Consider the following 17,349-nt stretch of genomic DNA (forward strand, 5'->3'; position numbering starts at 1 on the left):
TATACTCAAGATTGATCACCCTTTTTAGGGTAATCATTCCATCATACATTTGCACTGTTCAGGACCAAGTGAGAAATTCCTGAATTCTCGAATTGTAAACATTCCAGTATGTCAGTACCATTTCTTTTTTGTTTTTCCAATGATAAACTACCTCTTTTGGAGATTTTTTTGTTTGAAGAACAAAATACTTTGCAGAGCAGGCACATTAAACATGGCGCCCACTTTGTAAAGCCTCGTAGCTTTTAGCAGAGTTGCTGCAGGAGCAGCTCTGATGAAGCCTTTGAAATCCATGCCTTCCTGGTGGATATTTCTAAGTATGGCGGTCTTCTGCTGGGGAGTGGAGGACCTGCAGACCAGAGGACTATCTGCTGTTCTGTAAGGCCTTGTGAGTTTTCAGGTATATTATTTACTGTATTTCTTACTTTTTTCCAAACAAATATTTGTACAATAATGTTTTTTTAATATAAATACTTGCTCAATGTGGCTGTGTTTTTACAATGCATTGTGACTTACTTCAGGGGCAATGAACATCAATGTTGCTGAAGAATGAGAGTTATCAGCAGTGGTTCGTCAGGAGGCAGCTTGCACCAGCCCATTGCTCCTATTAGCGCCGCCTATAGCAGAACCAACTACTAACCATGAAACACAGCAGAGGGGGGAGTGAATGTGGCGAGAGCTGCCGACTTTGGAGCTGGAGATCCAGGCTTGAGTCTTGGCGTAGCCTCAACATCCTGTTATTCTGGTCAAATCTCTTAATCTCCCTGTGCTTACCAAAAACGATTGTGTCCTAAACTGGTGCTCATGATACGCTCATGATAAGCATAAAACCGACCCAAATACCTTTGGGTCGGTTTTATGCTGTAGGTGCCGATGTTGACGATTAAGGGCCAGTGTTGAGAACCGGAAACCACAGGCTGAAATTAAACACTGGTTACAAGTCAACGTTCATTTGCCTTTCTTTGCAGCTTGCTTTGGGTTTGGTGCATTTAGATAGATTGAGGTTTAGAGAAGCTGCATAATAAAATGCCATGTCTCCTTGTTTCTTTCCCCAGGACATCATTAACTCAATGAGCAACAGCACTGCCACCAGTAAGCCACCCGTCACGCTGAGGTTGGTGGTGCCAGCCAGTCAGTGTGGGTCTCTGATTGGCAAGGGAGGGTCCAAGATTAAAGAGATTCGGGAGGTAAGTGTCTTCAATAAAGAAACCTTCTCATTGCCAAACACCCCCACCCTCTCAATGCAGACTCAATGCAGACTTCCATAAAAGTATGTTGCAAAAGAAGAAGTGTGTACATACTGTGCAGTGTATGTACATTGCTTTGTTGCTTCATTGGTCTATCATTTGGTATTACGTGAGCCACAATAAAAGTTTTTAAAAATCCAGGACAAGTGCGGGTTTGAAATAATAACCGTACTTGATGGTGGACCACCATCAAGTACGGTTATTATTTCAAACCCGCACTTGCACTTGCTTTTTAACCTTAGGGATTGGGAGATACTAATAAAATTTGTTTTTCTACCCGATTCACCTAATTTTAATAAAACCCCTCACTATTTCACTCTTATCACTACACACTGCTTTTTTTCAGTAGCCACCTTAACTTTTGAATAATACATACTACCCACCTGTCACATCTATCGGTCACGGTAACATCAGACCGGCCGTTTCGTCTCCTGGGTAAGGAGAACCCAAATGATGAGAAAGAGGGCGGTACAGTGTGGCTTCTGATGGGAACAATTTTCTCCATATGCTCTTGAGCCTTGACTTGGCCAGCATAAACTAGCATGCACGGTGTGTTCTCACGGGTGTTATCTGTATAGTATTGGTTTTGTGATCCATGTTGATTGTTCATGGTGCACCTTGCTCTATTTTGTTTTAGCCAGCCCCATTGCACTATAGTACCCCATATGTTTTAGCTAATTTCTTTCCTTTAGAGCAAATTATGTACTATTGTGTTAGTGGTTAACCTGTTCAACAGTTTTGTAGCCATCCCACTAATTAATACTGCACCATTTGTCACTGCGTTCTATGCCATTCCTCCATAAAGTACCTCTTCATCTTTGTTCCAACTCACCCCATTTCTCCACCATGCACTTATGCAGCTTTGTTCAACCTCATCCAATTACTCTATGGTGCACCATGTTTAATTGTATTTACAAAACCCTACGTGGTGCACCATATCAAATTGTGTTCCACTTCATTAGTTATGTACATAACACACCCCTAAGTAAATATGCCATTGATTCTTGAATCCTCACCAATCACATTAAAACTCTAGTAGTTTATGTTTGCAGATGGTATTCCGTTCCGCCGGGGCAGTGAAGGCATGTACTCCACTGCTCTGGTGGACACAGCCCACCATATTTAAAGATCTCTTCATTCCTGGTCGAGATCCTTATGCCGTCAGAATAGCCTGCTATGTGGCGGCTCCTCTGAAGGCTCTGTAAGCTGACTTTGCTCTTTATTCAGTTGAAATATATGTCCAGTTTTTTGAAGGACTGTAGAAGGGAATGTCGAATCCCAGATATTTATGGTATAGAAAATCATTACAACAATATCCAAGGATAAAATATCGAAAGGTAAGTGCACAGAGGGGGATAATGATTTGCTATTCTTAACTCCACATCTACATACCTTAAAGATAAATATATGTCATAAAGAAAGAGGGGGGGAGGGGTAGTAGCTGATGAAGGTTCGTTACCGGTTCTCCAAATTTAATTATCCTGTAAGCCGGCCTGATGAGGCGCATCCGCCCTATGATGCACCATGACATCTCTTGGGATGTGTAAGGGAACAAGAAACAGTCTTGTTGATTGTGCAGTACAACCTTATACCACCAAACTACATATATTTGGAATTGAGTATACAAAATGGGTACAAATTAATATTTTGATATTTTATTCCTCAATATTGTTGTAACAATATAGTAGCCCATCGGTATTTGGGATTTGATATTGCCAACCTACCCCTTTTAAAGTCAGATTAGGCATTTGAGGATCTGACTTGGTGTCTCCCCTGTATCTTTCAGTCCACAGGTGCCCAGGTACAGGTGGCAGGGGACATGCTGCCCAACTCAACGGAGCGAGCAGTGACCATCTCGGGAACCCCAGATGCCATTATCCAGTGTGTGAAACAGATCTGTGTGGTGATGCTGGAGGTACAGTCTGTGAGAGGAGGGGTAATGTATTCAAAAACACTACTAACTCCAAAGCAGTGTTTTTTGCTGAGACTTTAAAGAGTGTTTACATATCCAAAAAGAATATGTGTAAATGATATTGTTTAGGATCTAAAATGTCATTGAACCTTTTTCAGTCACGTTATTGGTGAGGTCAGTAAAGTGTTATGGGATTTTTACACTGCAACAGCACTCCTTTGGGTCTGGCTAGCAAAACAATGCAGCAGAGGAAAGAAGCATTAAGGAAGGAGAGGCAGACAGTTAAAAATAGAGGAAGGAATGAGGACGCAGGACAAGAGTCAGGAGAAAAAGGAGAAGATGAAAGAGACAAGTGTGTAGGATGGACAAAAGAAGCTGAGAGACCTCAAGCTCAAGGTGCATGATATATTATATGTTTGCTATCCTAAACAATACTCTTCCTCAATTGAAACCAATGCAATTTTGTAAGTGTCTTGAAACATGTTCAAAAGTCTTTTATTCAAATAGGAGTCTATAGGCATAATTCTAGGTATGCTGCATCTGGTCAAACCTGCGGGTGGAAATGCTTTGGAAGACTGAATTCCCAGAATCCAATGTACACTGGATAAAGGCATTTATTGTGTGAATCATATGTGTTAAATTTAGTAAGCAAAAAAATCTTATGCAGGGTGCTTAAATGTAAGAAACACTGTTGCAGGGATTCTGTTTGGAAACAGAATAGTGCCTTTGGAGAACAGGACATCAGAATGTAGGGACCGAGTCTTTCTACCACGTCTGTACCTGTAGGCCCAAATCTGACTAGCTCACAGCGCTTGGTAACTTGAAACATATACATGGCTAGGGAAGGTTCTCAATCAAGTGTAATTCCAAACTTCTGTACATCACATACTGGGATTGTGGATGATCCCATGGAAGTTGGACATTGCTTTGGTTCCCAAGTGTTCAGGTTGTATTTACTACCAGGATGTTGGTTTTTTGGTCTTTGCTGGGTCTAATTTTGAAAAGCTGCTGTTCATCCATGTCTAAGCTTCCTGCAGGCATTGGTGATATTTCTAAAATCTTCCTTTCCTTGTTTTGAAAGACTGAAGATAACTTGAGTGTCATCTGCATGTAAGCATGTGACAATGTCGAACTCCTGTAAATGATGAGCAACTGGATTTACATATAAATGTAATCATAAAGGGGATGGATGCTGTGGGATTCCCAATTTACTAAGTGGAAACTGGATGTAAATTTTCTGAAACACATGGGCTCTTTTTGGCAGAAAGGAGGATACTTATTTCAATACTTTTCATCTGGTGTTTAAACCTTCTAGGCGAAGAGTGTGGTTGAACTCATACAAGGATTGCTTCCGATTCAAAGGCAAGTTATTTATCATCTAAGCAGGTCACTCCAAGGCCTAGATAAAACACTTTTGGCTTATTCCTACTTGGTGGTTCCAATCAAATGCATCTACAACATCCAAGTAGCACCAGTCAGGTCCACTAGGCCTGTTAAGATGCTTCTGTTCACGTTATTAACCCAGAGAGTACAGAATTATTTTATTTTAGAAGGAACCGAAAAGGGGCCCAGGTCCAGTTAACTTAGCCATTTGATTTATGTGCTTAAAGGCAGACAAATAGTGAAGGCTGCAGTTTTCTGGTTGTCTTTACAGCAAAATTGGGAAAGTCAATTTGAGTAAAAGCAAGGAGTTTATTCCAGCTGCCAATCCAAACATCTGGCAAAATACTCCTTATTTGTAGCTTCATTTGCATGATAAGGCAAGTTGGAGGTCACATGCAATGGTGGATCACGGATCATCAGAGGGGAAATCATGTCATCCCAAGCACCCACTGAACTGGTTGACGGGCATAATTTAACTAGCATATGCAGTCAGATGAAAGGAAGGACCCTGTTATATGAGCTACATGTTTTTTAATGGGTACTGGTAGATAAAAGTAAGAAGGCAGTACCCACGCCAGATAAACTACACCAATCAAGATGCCATCCCTAGCCTGGCCAGGTATGTAACTCACTAAAGAAGGGTGGTGGAACATTTATGGTGCGCCTCAGCCAGACCGTCTACAACTTTGCTGATAGGCCTTTATAGATGATCTGTGGGTGGTCTCTGGGAAGAGAATTTGCATTTTTGCTCCCAAGCAAGACACCTTATTAGGAGATGTTGATATTTGACAGGGCTCACGGAATATACAAGAGCAATTAAATTGTAAGGCGCTACAACAAGCATTGCCAGACTTACAATACTGCTGAGTAATATAGAATATGTTACTCCGAATACAGTTTTATCTTATCAGCCCTTTCAAATCTCACCAACAAAAGCAACCCTAAAAAAGTGAAATCCCCAAGTTTTAAAGCTTTTAAGGAAACAGTGGAGGTCATTTAGGGTGGGGCAGTCAAGTGACATTCACCAACACTCATTGGATATTCTGTATTCAAATAACAGTTCCCCCACCTCACCTGAAGATGGGGCAACCACTTTGCTTCTGACAGTTAAGCTCATCTGTCAAATACAACTTGCAGGTGAGCCTGCCACCAAAGGTCCAGCCCCTAAAGTGTACCTAAAATATGTGGGCAAGCCTTCTGCTGCTGTTTATTCTTGCCTAGGACCACCATGCAATGTGTGCTGGTGTCAGGCAGGAAAATACAAAAAATGTCCTCCACATGCTGGGCGAAGACTCCCACTGGATTAGTGACATTTATTTTATATTTTTTAAAACAATCTACCCTCTTTTGGAGTGCCTTTCTGAAAAGCAAAAAAGAAAATGCCAACCAAACTGGAGGCCCGAACTCCTTTGACATTTCTGCCACAAGTGCTCCTATCATGATAGTAGGAGCACTATTTGGTGAAAATTCACTGCTGGCATGGTGGGTAACCAAGAATATGGCAAGCAAGCCATAGCGAGGCCTGCTGTTCCCCAGCAGTTTGTCGTCCAACCTGTCATTAGCGATATAAGTAGAAGCGGCCGATAAATTGCGTTCTGCCGGGGGAGTTTGCGGAGTTTTGCGCACTCCATGTTACACTTGTAATGCAGAGTTCTGACAAAACCCTGCCAACCATTGCAGAGTTTTTGCTCACGTTCCGCAGTTGGTGAGAGAGAGTCCGAATTTGGTTCCCCATGTGTGATTTTCCGGCTGTAGGATGGCACCAGGCGAGATTTTCTCAACGCAGGGGGTCGCTACTGTTCGCGGTGAGAAATCTGTTGCTCAAGTAAATAATCTTCTCAGTGAAACTCCATGAGTTCCGCCCACCCCTAGATATGAGGCCCTAGTCATTAGTGCCATTCCCCTTGTTTGTACAAACAGATGCCTCAGAGTTCGATTTAAAGGATGCCATATTACATATATAAAGTTATGAGAAAGAAAATCATATTGCATAGCTGCTCTGGAAGCTATTATTCTGAGAGGCCACATATGCCTCAGATGGTACACAGTGTTTAGCAATTGTTTGCTTCCATGCATCTATGAAACCACGTAGCACACCAGAGTATTTATAGCCACAATCCAGTTGCTAGAGAACATTTTGAAAAAACTTAAGCGCTTGGAGATTGGTTACAGTTTCTATGGGACAAGGAAGTCTCACTGCTTTTACTAAAGGCCTCTCTCATCACCAAGCGGGCCCTTAGAGCTAGAGTGGTGCAGACAGACATTTGGCTCCTCTATCCCAGACAAATGCTGTAGGTGGTTTAGGATGGGGTCAGGAGAAATATTGTTCCTGTCACATCTAAGATTAATTTGTGGCCACAAAATCAAATTTGTCGCAAAACCTGTTTATATTGCACCTGACTGTCTGTTGAAGTCAGAAGAATCAAAGAATTATAGATCAAGACCACTATTGACGTACCATCATTTTTTTAGTTTCTGATCAGCAGGCATTCCTAAACTGTTTAAAGACTGAGGGCCCAATGTAGGTAATTAGAATTTACCGATTCGTAAATATCGAATTTTACCAATTCGGTATTTACAAATCGGTAAATGCTATGTAGGTATCGGTAACATTCGGTAATTACCGAATCGGCCCATAGGAACCAATGGCAATTACCAAATCGGTAAATACCGATTCGGTAAAATTACCGATTTTACAAGGGGGACAGGGTGTCACTTTGACACCCTGTTGCACCCTGGATTCAGGCTTGTGTGCCATGTGACACACATACATGCCCTTAGGGCACAGATGGGCATGTACACAGGAATTCGTTATTTACCATCAAATAGTATTGGATGGTAAATATCGAATTATTAAGGGCCTGTGGCACTGTTTTCAGGGCCACCTACATCCCATATTACCGAATCTGTAAATTAACCGATTCTGTAATTTACAGAATCGGTAAATTTACCGATTCGGTAAATTTACAGATTCGGTAATATTTTGGCCCCCTACATCTGAAACTCCAAACCAGTATTTGTCGTCCTACATCTGGCCCTGAATGATCTATCTAGGTTCAGATCATATCAATAGGTTTTGACAAATTTAAGAAACTAGTATATTCTTGTCCTCGCTATGGATCCCCTTCACATTCCAGGCAGAAATCATTAGCCCTTAGACTTCCTGATGTGATGTGACCTAATAGTCTCTAGAGCACAAGGCATTCTGAAAGTGTGTTTATGTTTAAACTGTGATGTTTTCCACCACCCTAGCCCTTCCTTATGCAACCCTATGGCCCAACTCGAGGTATACAGTCTGGCAGGGAGATAAAATGACCCAGGATCACTAGCCTGCAGTTAATGCAAAAACAGCTACAGCCGAGCAAAGTACCAAGATAAAGGACATTGTGCTTGGTAGTGATCTACTCTTGTTAAAGGTCCCTGGTGAAGATTTTAAATATGACTGATTCTTTTGAGCTTACATGCAATCATTGGTGTTATGGCTGATTTTTTTTTTTACACATAATCGAGAGGCAACCAAAAGGAGTATTAAGCATAGTTACAATATAGGCCATAAACAACAACACAAGGTCAAACTTAGCAACCAGTTACCTGACAGATTTAGCTGAACATGGTTATGATGCATTTTCGTCTGAGTCCTGCTTTGACGATTGGCTACATGAACTACGCATCTTTTTCGTTAGCCCTGTAGAAGCCTTGTACTGGAAAAATGTGTTGGCTCCATGTTTTCTGCTTATTTGTGAAGAAACAGCACGAATATAAGAAAAACTCACAACCAGAGGATTGAATGAAGATTGAATTGTGTTGTTGTTTGAGGTCTATATTGTAACTATGCCTGATACTCCTTTTGGTTGCCTCTCGATTATGTGTAAACTTTTCCAGCGTACAACTACATGGTGGCTAGTCGTTAGAGGTGGGCAATCTGTTGGTTTCTCAAACACAGTGATTACATCAGGTAGTGCAGCACTGGTTCCCCTGCTACCAAAATCTGTGAAGTGCCATGGTTGATCAGTAACTTTTTTCACCTTAATTGGTTAAGTCATTCGAGCAGCTAAGACCTATCACTGTCACATTAATTAAACCTTTTTGTAAATAAGACAATCTGCTGACCTCCATAGTGAAACAATGCCCAATGCCTCAGATTGAAATGTTCTTTGCTCTCAAGTATTTTGTGGGATCTATGGAGCTTAACGAAACCACACCAACACAGATGTGTTCTAATTAAAGCTAGTCCAGAGATTTAGGAGTGGCTTAATACCAGGGTCACTGGAATGATGTGATTTTGTAGCCACTGCTATTTTCTCATAATTGTAGGTTTTCTGTATTTGCCACCCAATCCATCATTTGCATCATAATCTGCAGATTTTGGCACAACAAATAGTTTCTAGCTCAAAAGGTTCAAAAGTTACTAAACATTCAGCAACACATGTTGCCAAACAGTGGAAGTCCCATTGCAAAGGTTTACTGGTTACCTTTCCATAGTTTATTACTATATTTGGGTATTAAACTTTTACTAATAAGATGCAACTAATGCCCAGACAGTGTTAAGAAGTTTAAAAAGGATAAAACAATGAAGTAAAGCTATCATAAAATATGCTGCATAATTCCACATATTTTGCCTTTTCTTGCCGCATAATTTACTACACCCTGCCACATAATTTGACCCTGTCCTGCAGCATAATTCCAATGGCCCTGCTTATAGCATGGATGAGCTTAGTGGTCACTCAACATGATGATGCAGGCATTAGTACCACAGCTCTTTGTGTGCAACAGTTGCTTCATATACAATCCTATTCTTAAAACTGTTTGGAAGATTCCCTCGATTTCCTCCTGTAGTAAGTGTGGTCAAAAGGAAGCAAAGTTGGCCCAGTCCTTGGAGGCTATATGCCCAGAAATCTGTAGTTTATAGACAGTAATCATCTATCTAATTGTGGAATGTTGACAGGTGGGAATGTATCCAATTCTACACCCAAGCGTATTTGTCTTAGATTATTGAATGGCTTTGTGTTTTCCTGAATCAGAAGAATACTGCCTTTTACCCAAGTTTTTGTTCATTTTAGCAGTTCTACCATGAATCTTATTTTCTCCCTTGTAATTAATCCCTCTATGCTGGGCTGTAGTAATACGAATGGTGATGTTTACTAATTATCTATTTGCATTCTTCAAAATGTAATGCTTTTCAACTCACATAAAACAAACTCACATTATGAAATGATTAAAGTCTGTTTCAAAGCGAGCTCTGGATGACAACAGTGCCCAAAATCGCGACCAGCAGCTTTGAAAATAGAAACCTTTCAACAACCAGAACACCCTCGAAGAAGGTTAAGTAGAGCTCTGAAGGCTCAGGAGAAAAGAAGCATCTTACAGTGTCATTCTGGAGAATCCACGCTCTCTCTGAGTTGTGAACTCCCCAGGCCTCCGTAGCTCTAGGACAGAGTTGTTTTCCAGCCCATTCAGAGACCAGTACTTCACAGCTCCTCCCTGATTTATAGAACCACTTCAATAACAGGGTGGACTAGTGGCATTGTTCACAATTATTTTGTGAAAGACAGAAATCTACTCCTCGAAGACGAATGCCCCCAATAATGGTAGATTTCTGACTTTATGGGAATTGGCAAACATCTCCACATGAATTAGTTGCAATGTTAACACATTGTAGGTTTCCATGAGTGCTCTTCCTCCACTAAGCATACTCCTGCAGATTGATTGGAAATGCATGAGCCTTCGGTGTTGCTACAGACAGCTATATTGAGATTAATACAAGGCCTCAGCATATGATCACACTGTCCCATCGAGCAAACATTGTGTTATTAGGGTGAGAAATTGAAGTTCTTATTTTCTACTTCGTATATTTTATAGAGTAAGGGCGTCTCCTAGTGTCTATTAGTAGTTTTACATGCATTTCTACCCTATGGCTATATACAGCTTTTGTCAGACTCATTGATTTTGCCAATGCGTGTTTCCTTTTCTAATTCAATTCAAAAACATTTTTAGTGGTGGAGAAAATACGTATTCCACGTACTCATGAAATATGGAATGTTTGACTAACAAGTATATTACATTTTGTGGCTGGTCCTTGACTGCCCAGTGGGCTTAGCCTAACCTTCCTCTAGGACGGGCATGTCATTGCCCTACCACTAAAATTCTATTATGGAGAATGATGCTCCATTTGTGGGTGTAAAGGTCAGCGGATCCTGGTTGTTCGTGTCAGGCGATGGGAATAATCTGGCTTGGTGAATATTTCACTTGCCGGTCCAGTGTATTTTCATCTTTCCAGATTGGTGCTTGCAGACCGGTAACCCCTGAAACAGAAACTGCTTTTAAGCTGAAACCTCACAGGCAAAGAGGCAAATTATAAATCCTCAGTGTGTCCATGCAGAGTACCCGTGCTCCAGGCAACCAGGAAACGTTTATTTCCCTTCCCCCCAAGTGAGCTATACGTCTTTATGTCTAGAGGGGGGCAAGTGGCCTCAGAAGGCAGCCCTGGTGTCAGTCTTGGGTAATGTCTTCACACTGATTGCTATCTATTGTGCTTTTTACTCTTTTTCGTTGTATGTACATTACAGAAATTGTGAATCGTTTCTAATGCAGCTGTTGGTGTTATTTGATCATACTCTAACACGGTCTCTCTCTTGCTTTCCTCTGCTCTCGCTTCTCCTTATTATACCTTTCTCCTCTCTGCTCTGTCTCTCCTTAATTTAATTCTCCTTTATCCCATCTTTCTCATGTTGTCCATCTCACCTCTCTTGCCTTACTTCACTCCGCCTCTTTGTCTAACCCCATTGCTCTCTTCTTCTTTCTGCCCTCTCCGTCACTCCTTTTTCATCTCTCCCTCAACACCCCTTGTCCCTCGCTCCTCCGTCCCCTCTCTTCTTTCCTATAACTTCTCGGCTCGTCTGCCGCCCACCTCTTCCTCCCTCTCGTCCCACAATCCCTCCCTTCCCGCCTTTCCCTTACCTTTCTTCTTCCCCACCAACCCTCTCTTGCCCTGCCCCTGTCACATCGCCTCTCTCTGTATCTCCTTGTCTCTCCCCCTCTTCCCACCCTCCTGCCTTCTTCTTCTCTACCTCTCTCTTGTCTATTTCTTTCCAGTCTCCACCCAAAGGTGCCACCATTCCCTACCGGCCTAAGCCTGCTTCTGCTCCGGTCATATTCGCAGGGGGCCAGGTAAGGGCCGACCCGCTGGCGGCCTCCACTGCCAATCTCAGCCTGCTGCTGCAACACCAGCCGCTGCCTGTTCGTATACTCAGGTTTCCTTTTCTTGCATGCCTTTTCCACATATTCCATCTCATGTCTGGAACAGCGAGGGTCCGAGCTCTGCAGGGGGGAGCGCGAGGCTGGGGCCCTGGATAGAGCAGAGGTTCCTAATGGGTGTGGGGCAGTGGGAGGGCAGGGTCCAACATACCACTTGGTGTTGACGAATCCCCCACTGCATTTATTGATGCAGTTTTGTATAGCTTCGACATTTCCCAAAGGTGTTAGAGTGCTTTACAATAAGGGCGACATAGAGCATATATGTGACATAGGCATAAGTAATCAGCAGTAGAAAGAGTATACGTGCATGGCTGGGAAGGCATAATGATGTGGTAGAGTATTTGTGAAAATGGTTTAAATTACCATGGAAACCAGCCACTCGATGTGCCTTTTATGGTAACCGTAATTGTATTTATATGACGCTTACTTCCCCTGATGAGACGTTGAAATGCTTTTCGGCGAGTGGCATGCTACTCTGGAAACCAAAAACCACTAGTGGTGGATTAGTATAGGGAAATATGAGTTAATTTGAGTGGTGGACATGCAAGTCTGTTCGTTGGATTGAATGAGATAAAGGAGTAATAGAAAAGGGAAGAGTCTAGAAAGTGTTATTTGGAAGATCGTAAGTCATGTAAGGCAATTTTGATGTTTTCAGCGTCTATATAGCACCATTTAGTGTTCTCTGTGAATTGGCTTATCTCTAATATTGCCCACCGACTGGGTAACTTCTGTGAGTGTACTATTTAATCCCGAGTAACGACTGTGTAGATATATGATAATCGTACCCCAGAGCAGAGCACAGTGAGAGATATTCCGCACCACAGGCCAAAGATTTGTGATGCAAGTAAGATGTTCTACATCCTAAAGCAGAGCTCTGTATATTGTGACATAATCTGATCCTAGATGAGAGTTCTGTTCCCTACAGTCAGAGATATACTGAACCTCATGTGAGGACTCACAAAATATGTGATATTTTGATATCAGAGTAGAACTCTGCTCATTGAGAGACATTATGTATCTCAGGGATGAGGTGGTGCAGTGTGAGGTGTTCCTCATCTAAGAGCACAGCTCTGTGCAGCATGATATTTAATATCCTAGAACAGAGCTCTCACACTATGATATTTAGAATACTAGAGCTGAACTCTGTACATTATGAGATATTTAGTATCCTAGAACAGAGCTGGAAACAGTGTGAGATATTTTGTATCCTAGAACAGGCCTCTAGACGGTGTAAAATATTTATAATCCTGGCCCCCTTTTATACCACAGTAAAAAAGTAGTTGCCCAGAGATTTTTATTTCTGATTTGTGCGCTTGGATCATTAGAGAAGTAATTTAGCTTGGGTAGACTGCTGGTCCCGGCCGAATTTGTCTGGACGACATTTTTAAAATATCATAGGTGTTGCAGTGATGATGTAATATTTCAGGAACCATGAGACCTACATACTTCATTTTTGTGTCAAAACATAGGTTTTGAAGGTCAAGTAGTCTTATAAAGACAGAAAATAACTCCCCAGAGCAACCCTTCTGCCATTTCCCAAAATTGCAGCTATTACAGAGGAAGAAGAGGCATATATAGAAATGAAACAAATAATAATGTTTTTTTAATCATTTTATCTATACACCAAACAATGTTTATGATCAGACTATGAAAACAAAAATGTTTATCACTCCTGTTTTGGACACATTTTCATAGTTCACTTTATTTTTTTGTTTCGGCAATCGCTCGTGGTACATTTACAGAATGTTGAAGATTTGAGAAAAGCATATTGACAGACATGTTTTTTGTAGCACAGGTTTTGAAAGTACAGGTCTGTGTAAGTTCTGTTGGTAGAGGCTTTAGAAATGTCTCTACATATGTATGATCCAAAACATTTACACATCTTCTGATCAAATAGAACACTCTTTTAATGAGTCAATGCACAGATTATGACATTGATGGAATGTCACTTTGCGGGACTGATTTTTTGAACTCACTGTACAGAAGATTGCCATATGTGTGACAATCAGAACTCATTTTCCACATATGCACAAGGTATTTCTCTACGTCAAAACCAGGCAATGTACAGTACATTCAGGTTTTCTGATTTAGAACTGTGTGTACTGTACATTGCCTGGCTTTGCCGTATTTCTTTTGAATGAAGTGAACCCTGTGCCTTGTTCACTTCTGAGATAAGATATGCAAAACCTAATTTGTCACTCTTCTTCTAGAAAGCATTCCAATACAATGTTTCTGTATCCTCAGATATAATAAGCATAGCTTGTACGAATCAACATAATGAGTTCCACTCAATACTGACTGGACAGTTTTGCTTCCAAATATTTCAGCCTCAATGAGTGCATCTTCTATGCCACATTCACTGAGATAACTTCCTGCACACTGCAATACAAGTTTTGGCACTTGGGAAATGCCCATCATTAGATAAAGATCATCACATTCTACTGGATTGCTTTTAAAAATGTCAGCTACAATACAATACGAAAAACACATTTATCACAGAAAAATGACAAGATAGGCTGGTCTTCATACTGAGCTTGAACATTTTGGGAGTTCAGTGGGACACTATTCGGGGAGATCAGAGCATGAATTCCAGCCCATGGAGGAGCTCTCTTTTCTTCATCCTTTAGTCCGCACTGAATAAGTGATATGATAATTTCAGTTAAATCAGCTTTGCGGACTTCAGCATCTTGTAGTGATTTTTCACATGTTGGCAATGCAGTTGGGTTATAAGTGTGCAGCTTCATTTGTTTATGCCTGCAGCTGACACAGCTTCTTTTACAGCAGGTACTTCATTGATACAGTCTTGATAAAGCACAGTTGCAGTATAATATGTGCTGGATGCCTCATAGAAAGAAGAACTGTCTTCAAAATCAAAATTATCAAGAGCAGCAATTGTAAATCCTTTCCTGGTTAAAGGGTCTTGGAAGTGGTGTGCTGTCGGATTCAGAAGATTTTACAGCAAAAGATGCTATCATGTTCCTGCTCCGTACAATGTCATTATAACTTGTTAATACACCAACCCTATTCATTGAAGTGTTTAGCTCTCTACTTTTGAACTTGTCATAGATTGCGTGGACAGTCATCATGTGTAGCAGAGTTTTCTTTTTTGCTGTGATGCAATTCATAAAACATGATTTGGAAGTTTATTGCAAAACTTAAGCTTGTCAGTTCATGGGATTGTCTTCCATTTCTTCACTTTATCTTCAAAGCCATCATCAATGTTGTCTGCTTCTTTTCCAAACTCAAGAACATTAGTTTGTAACAGCTCTGATTTTTTTTTTGGTCCTCATTCTGCCAATTAACTTGTTGGCGATACTCCCTTTCCCTTACTGAGGGCCGGACGGGAATAGAGTATAAACCCAATTCTTCACTGCCTGCAACAAAATCTTCAATCTAACTTTAAAAAAAATGTTGGGTCCCCAAACTTAAAAAGGAACTGCTCTTGTTTGTCCCCCAGATCACTAAGCATTGCCCCGTAGAGGATACCTAATGCAGAATCATCTGGTTTGTTTAGCAGCATCCGAAAGTTCTTGAAATGAAAAACATGTGCATATACCCATAAGTCTGACAGAGCGAGTCTCCCCATCTCCAACTTTCTCCTCAACCTTTTCCAGGATATACGGGGATCCATTGAGGCCCAAACAAAACTGCCTATCTTGCCCTGTAATTTTGCTACCTTGTTTTTATCAAATAGGAGGGGTATATTGTTAAAAAGAAAAGTAACTTTAGGGAGTGCGATCATCTTAATCAAGTTGACCCTATCATATAGGTTAAGAGGGAGATTTGCCCATCTAGTCAATAATCTCCCTATCTCCTGGCTGGTCTTCTTCCAATTAACCATAGGCACATCAACTAGCTTCTGGGTGATTATAATGCCAAGATAGCGCATCTGATATTTTGCCCCAGAGGTCTGACACGGTTGGTTCCACGCCATGACTTCGGTTTTATCTCTATTTACACTTTACCCCAATACCTTCCCAAATAGTTCTGCTTTGGCCATCAAACTAGGACCAGCCTACTTGGGATGCTGCGTATACAGAATAAGATTGTCCACATATAAAGCTAATTTGACCTCAAAGTCTTTATACATAAAATGGAAGGATGGAGGAATCCTGTCTGATTAAAGCTGCAAAGAGTTCAATATACATGTTAAATAACAGGGGGGACAATGGGCATCCCTGTATTGTTCCCCAGCATAATGCTAAACCAATCGGTTAACTCCCCGTTAACTAAAACTCTAGCTCTAGGTGCGCTATATAATGACTGAACCGCTTTTATAAGATTCTTAGGGAATCCAAGAGTTCTTATGGTCTTCCAGAGATACGGCCAGTGGACCTGATTGAACGCCTTTGCAGCGTCAACTGCCACCAGTGTTACTGGAAGGTTAAAGAATTCTGCCAGATCCACTACGCCAAGCATTGTAAAAGTTAGTTCATTGAGCTGCCTTCTGGGAATAAAACCCCTCTGATCTCTATGGACTACACTCCTAATGGTCTTAGCAACCCTTGCTGCCAATATCCCCGTGAATACTTTATAATTTGTGTTCAAAGGAGATATAGGCCTATAGGATTCTGCTAGCAACGGGTCCTTATTTGGTTTTAAGATGAAAACTATTGTTGCTTCAGCCCAAGGTGCTGGGGGGTTCTCCCCATCCCTCGAAATAGTATCAAAAAGCTTTTTAAACACAGATACCATACTATCCTCAAGAGACAGGTATATTTCTATCGGAAGGCCATCTGGCCCGGCCACCTTCACTCTTGCCATCCTTCTCATCTGTGCTTGAATCTCTTCTTCGCTTATCCCAGAGGCTAGAGACTCTCCTTGATATTCATTCAGGGAGGGGAGTTCAACATTACCCAGATATTCCTCGATATTTTCCAACCCTGGCATAATATCCTCTTTATTATACCTTGGCCATATAACCACTTCAGCCCCTATTTTTGTATTAGTATCTACTATATGCCCAGTTGAACTCTCTTTTAGGCTACTTATTTGGTTTCAAGCTTTATCGGTTTTAGCTTTCCAAGCCAAAAGCCGGCCACTTTTCTCACTTTATGAAGAATTCTGAAGTTTACTGACCTTCCATCTATTTAATAAGATCTTATCCAAAGCACCCTGATATTCTTGTTGGAAGTACTCTAACTCCTTAGTGAGAAGGAGCACCTTACTAAAGGGTTCTAAGGAAACTTTTTGCAGCACTAGCTCCTTGATTTGGATGTTTTTCAAGAGGTCATTCTCTTGCTGCCTAGAACTATGATTTTTCCCCATTATAATAGATATACCCAAGGCTCTCAGAAACGCCTTAAACGTGTCCCAGATTACCTGGATTTTCTCGGACCCAATGTTATCTTTAAAAAAAGTTGCGACCTCTTCTCGCATCTTGGATTGGACAGCCTCATCTAGTAAAATTGTCCGATCCAGGGTCCATCTTGTTATAGCCCTCTTTTCCTGAAATCTCAAAGAAAGGCATACTGCAGAATGATCGGAGAGAGTAGCAGGGAGATGTTTGACCTTTTCAACTCCCTCAAGTAAAAGTTGATCTATTAAAAAATAATC

At 41.2% G+C, this 17,349-nt stretch overlaps 1 protein-coding gene across 3 annotated transcripts in view; it reads left to right on the forward strand.

Moving 5' to 3' along the window:
- Positions 1–17,349, forward strand: part of PCBP3 (poly(rC) binding protein 3) — a 118,181-nt gene that overhangs the window by 34,464 nt on the left and 66,368 nt on the right. For 2 of the 3 annotated variants that reach the window (XM_086958705.1, XM_086958706.1), the window contains exons 3-5: positions 1,053–1,184; positions 3,031–3,180; positions 11,632–11,775. In XM_086958705.1, the coding sequence (XP_086814831.1) occupies positions 1,053–1,184; positions 3,031–3,180; positions 11,632–11,775 (426 nt within the window). The remainder of the gene's footprint in view (positions 1–1,052; positions 1,185–3,030; positions 3,181–11,631; positions 11,776–17,349) is intronic. The other variant, XM_086958707.1, reaches the window with a different exon arrangement.

This window comes from Lissotriton vulgaris, chromosome 2_1, assembly GCF_964263255.1.
Source record: "Lissotriton vulgaris chromosome 2_1, aLisVul1.2, whole genome shotgun sequence".
NCBI classification, from domain to species: Eukaryota; Metazoa; Chordata; class Amphibia; order Caudata; family Salamandridae; genus Lissotriton; species Lissotriton vulgaris.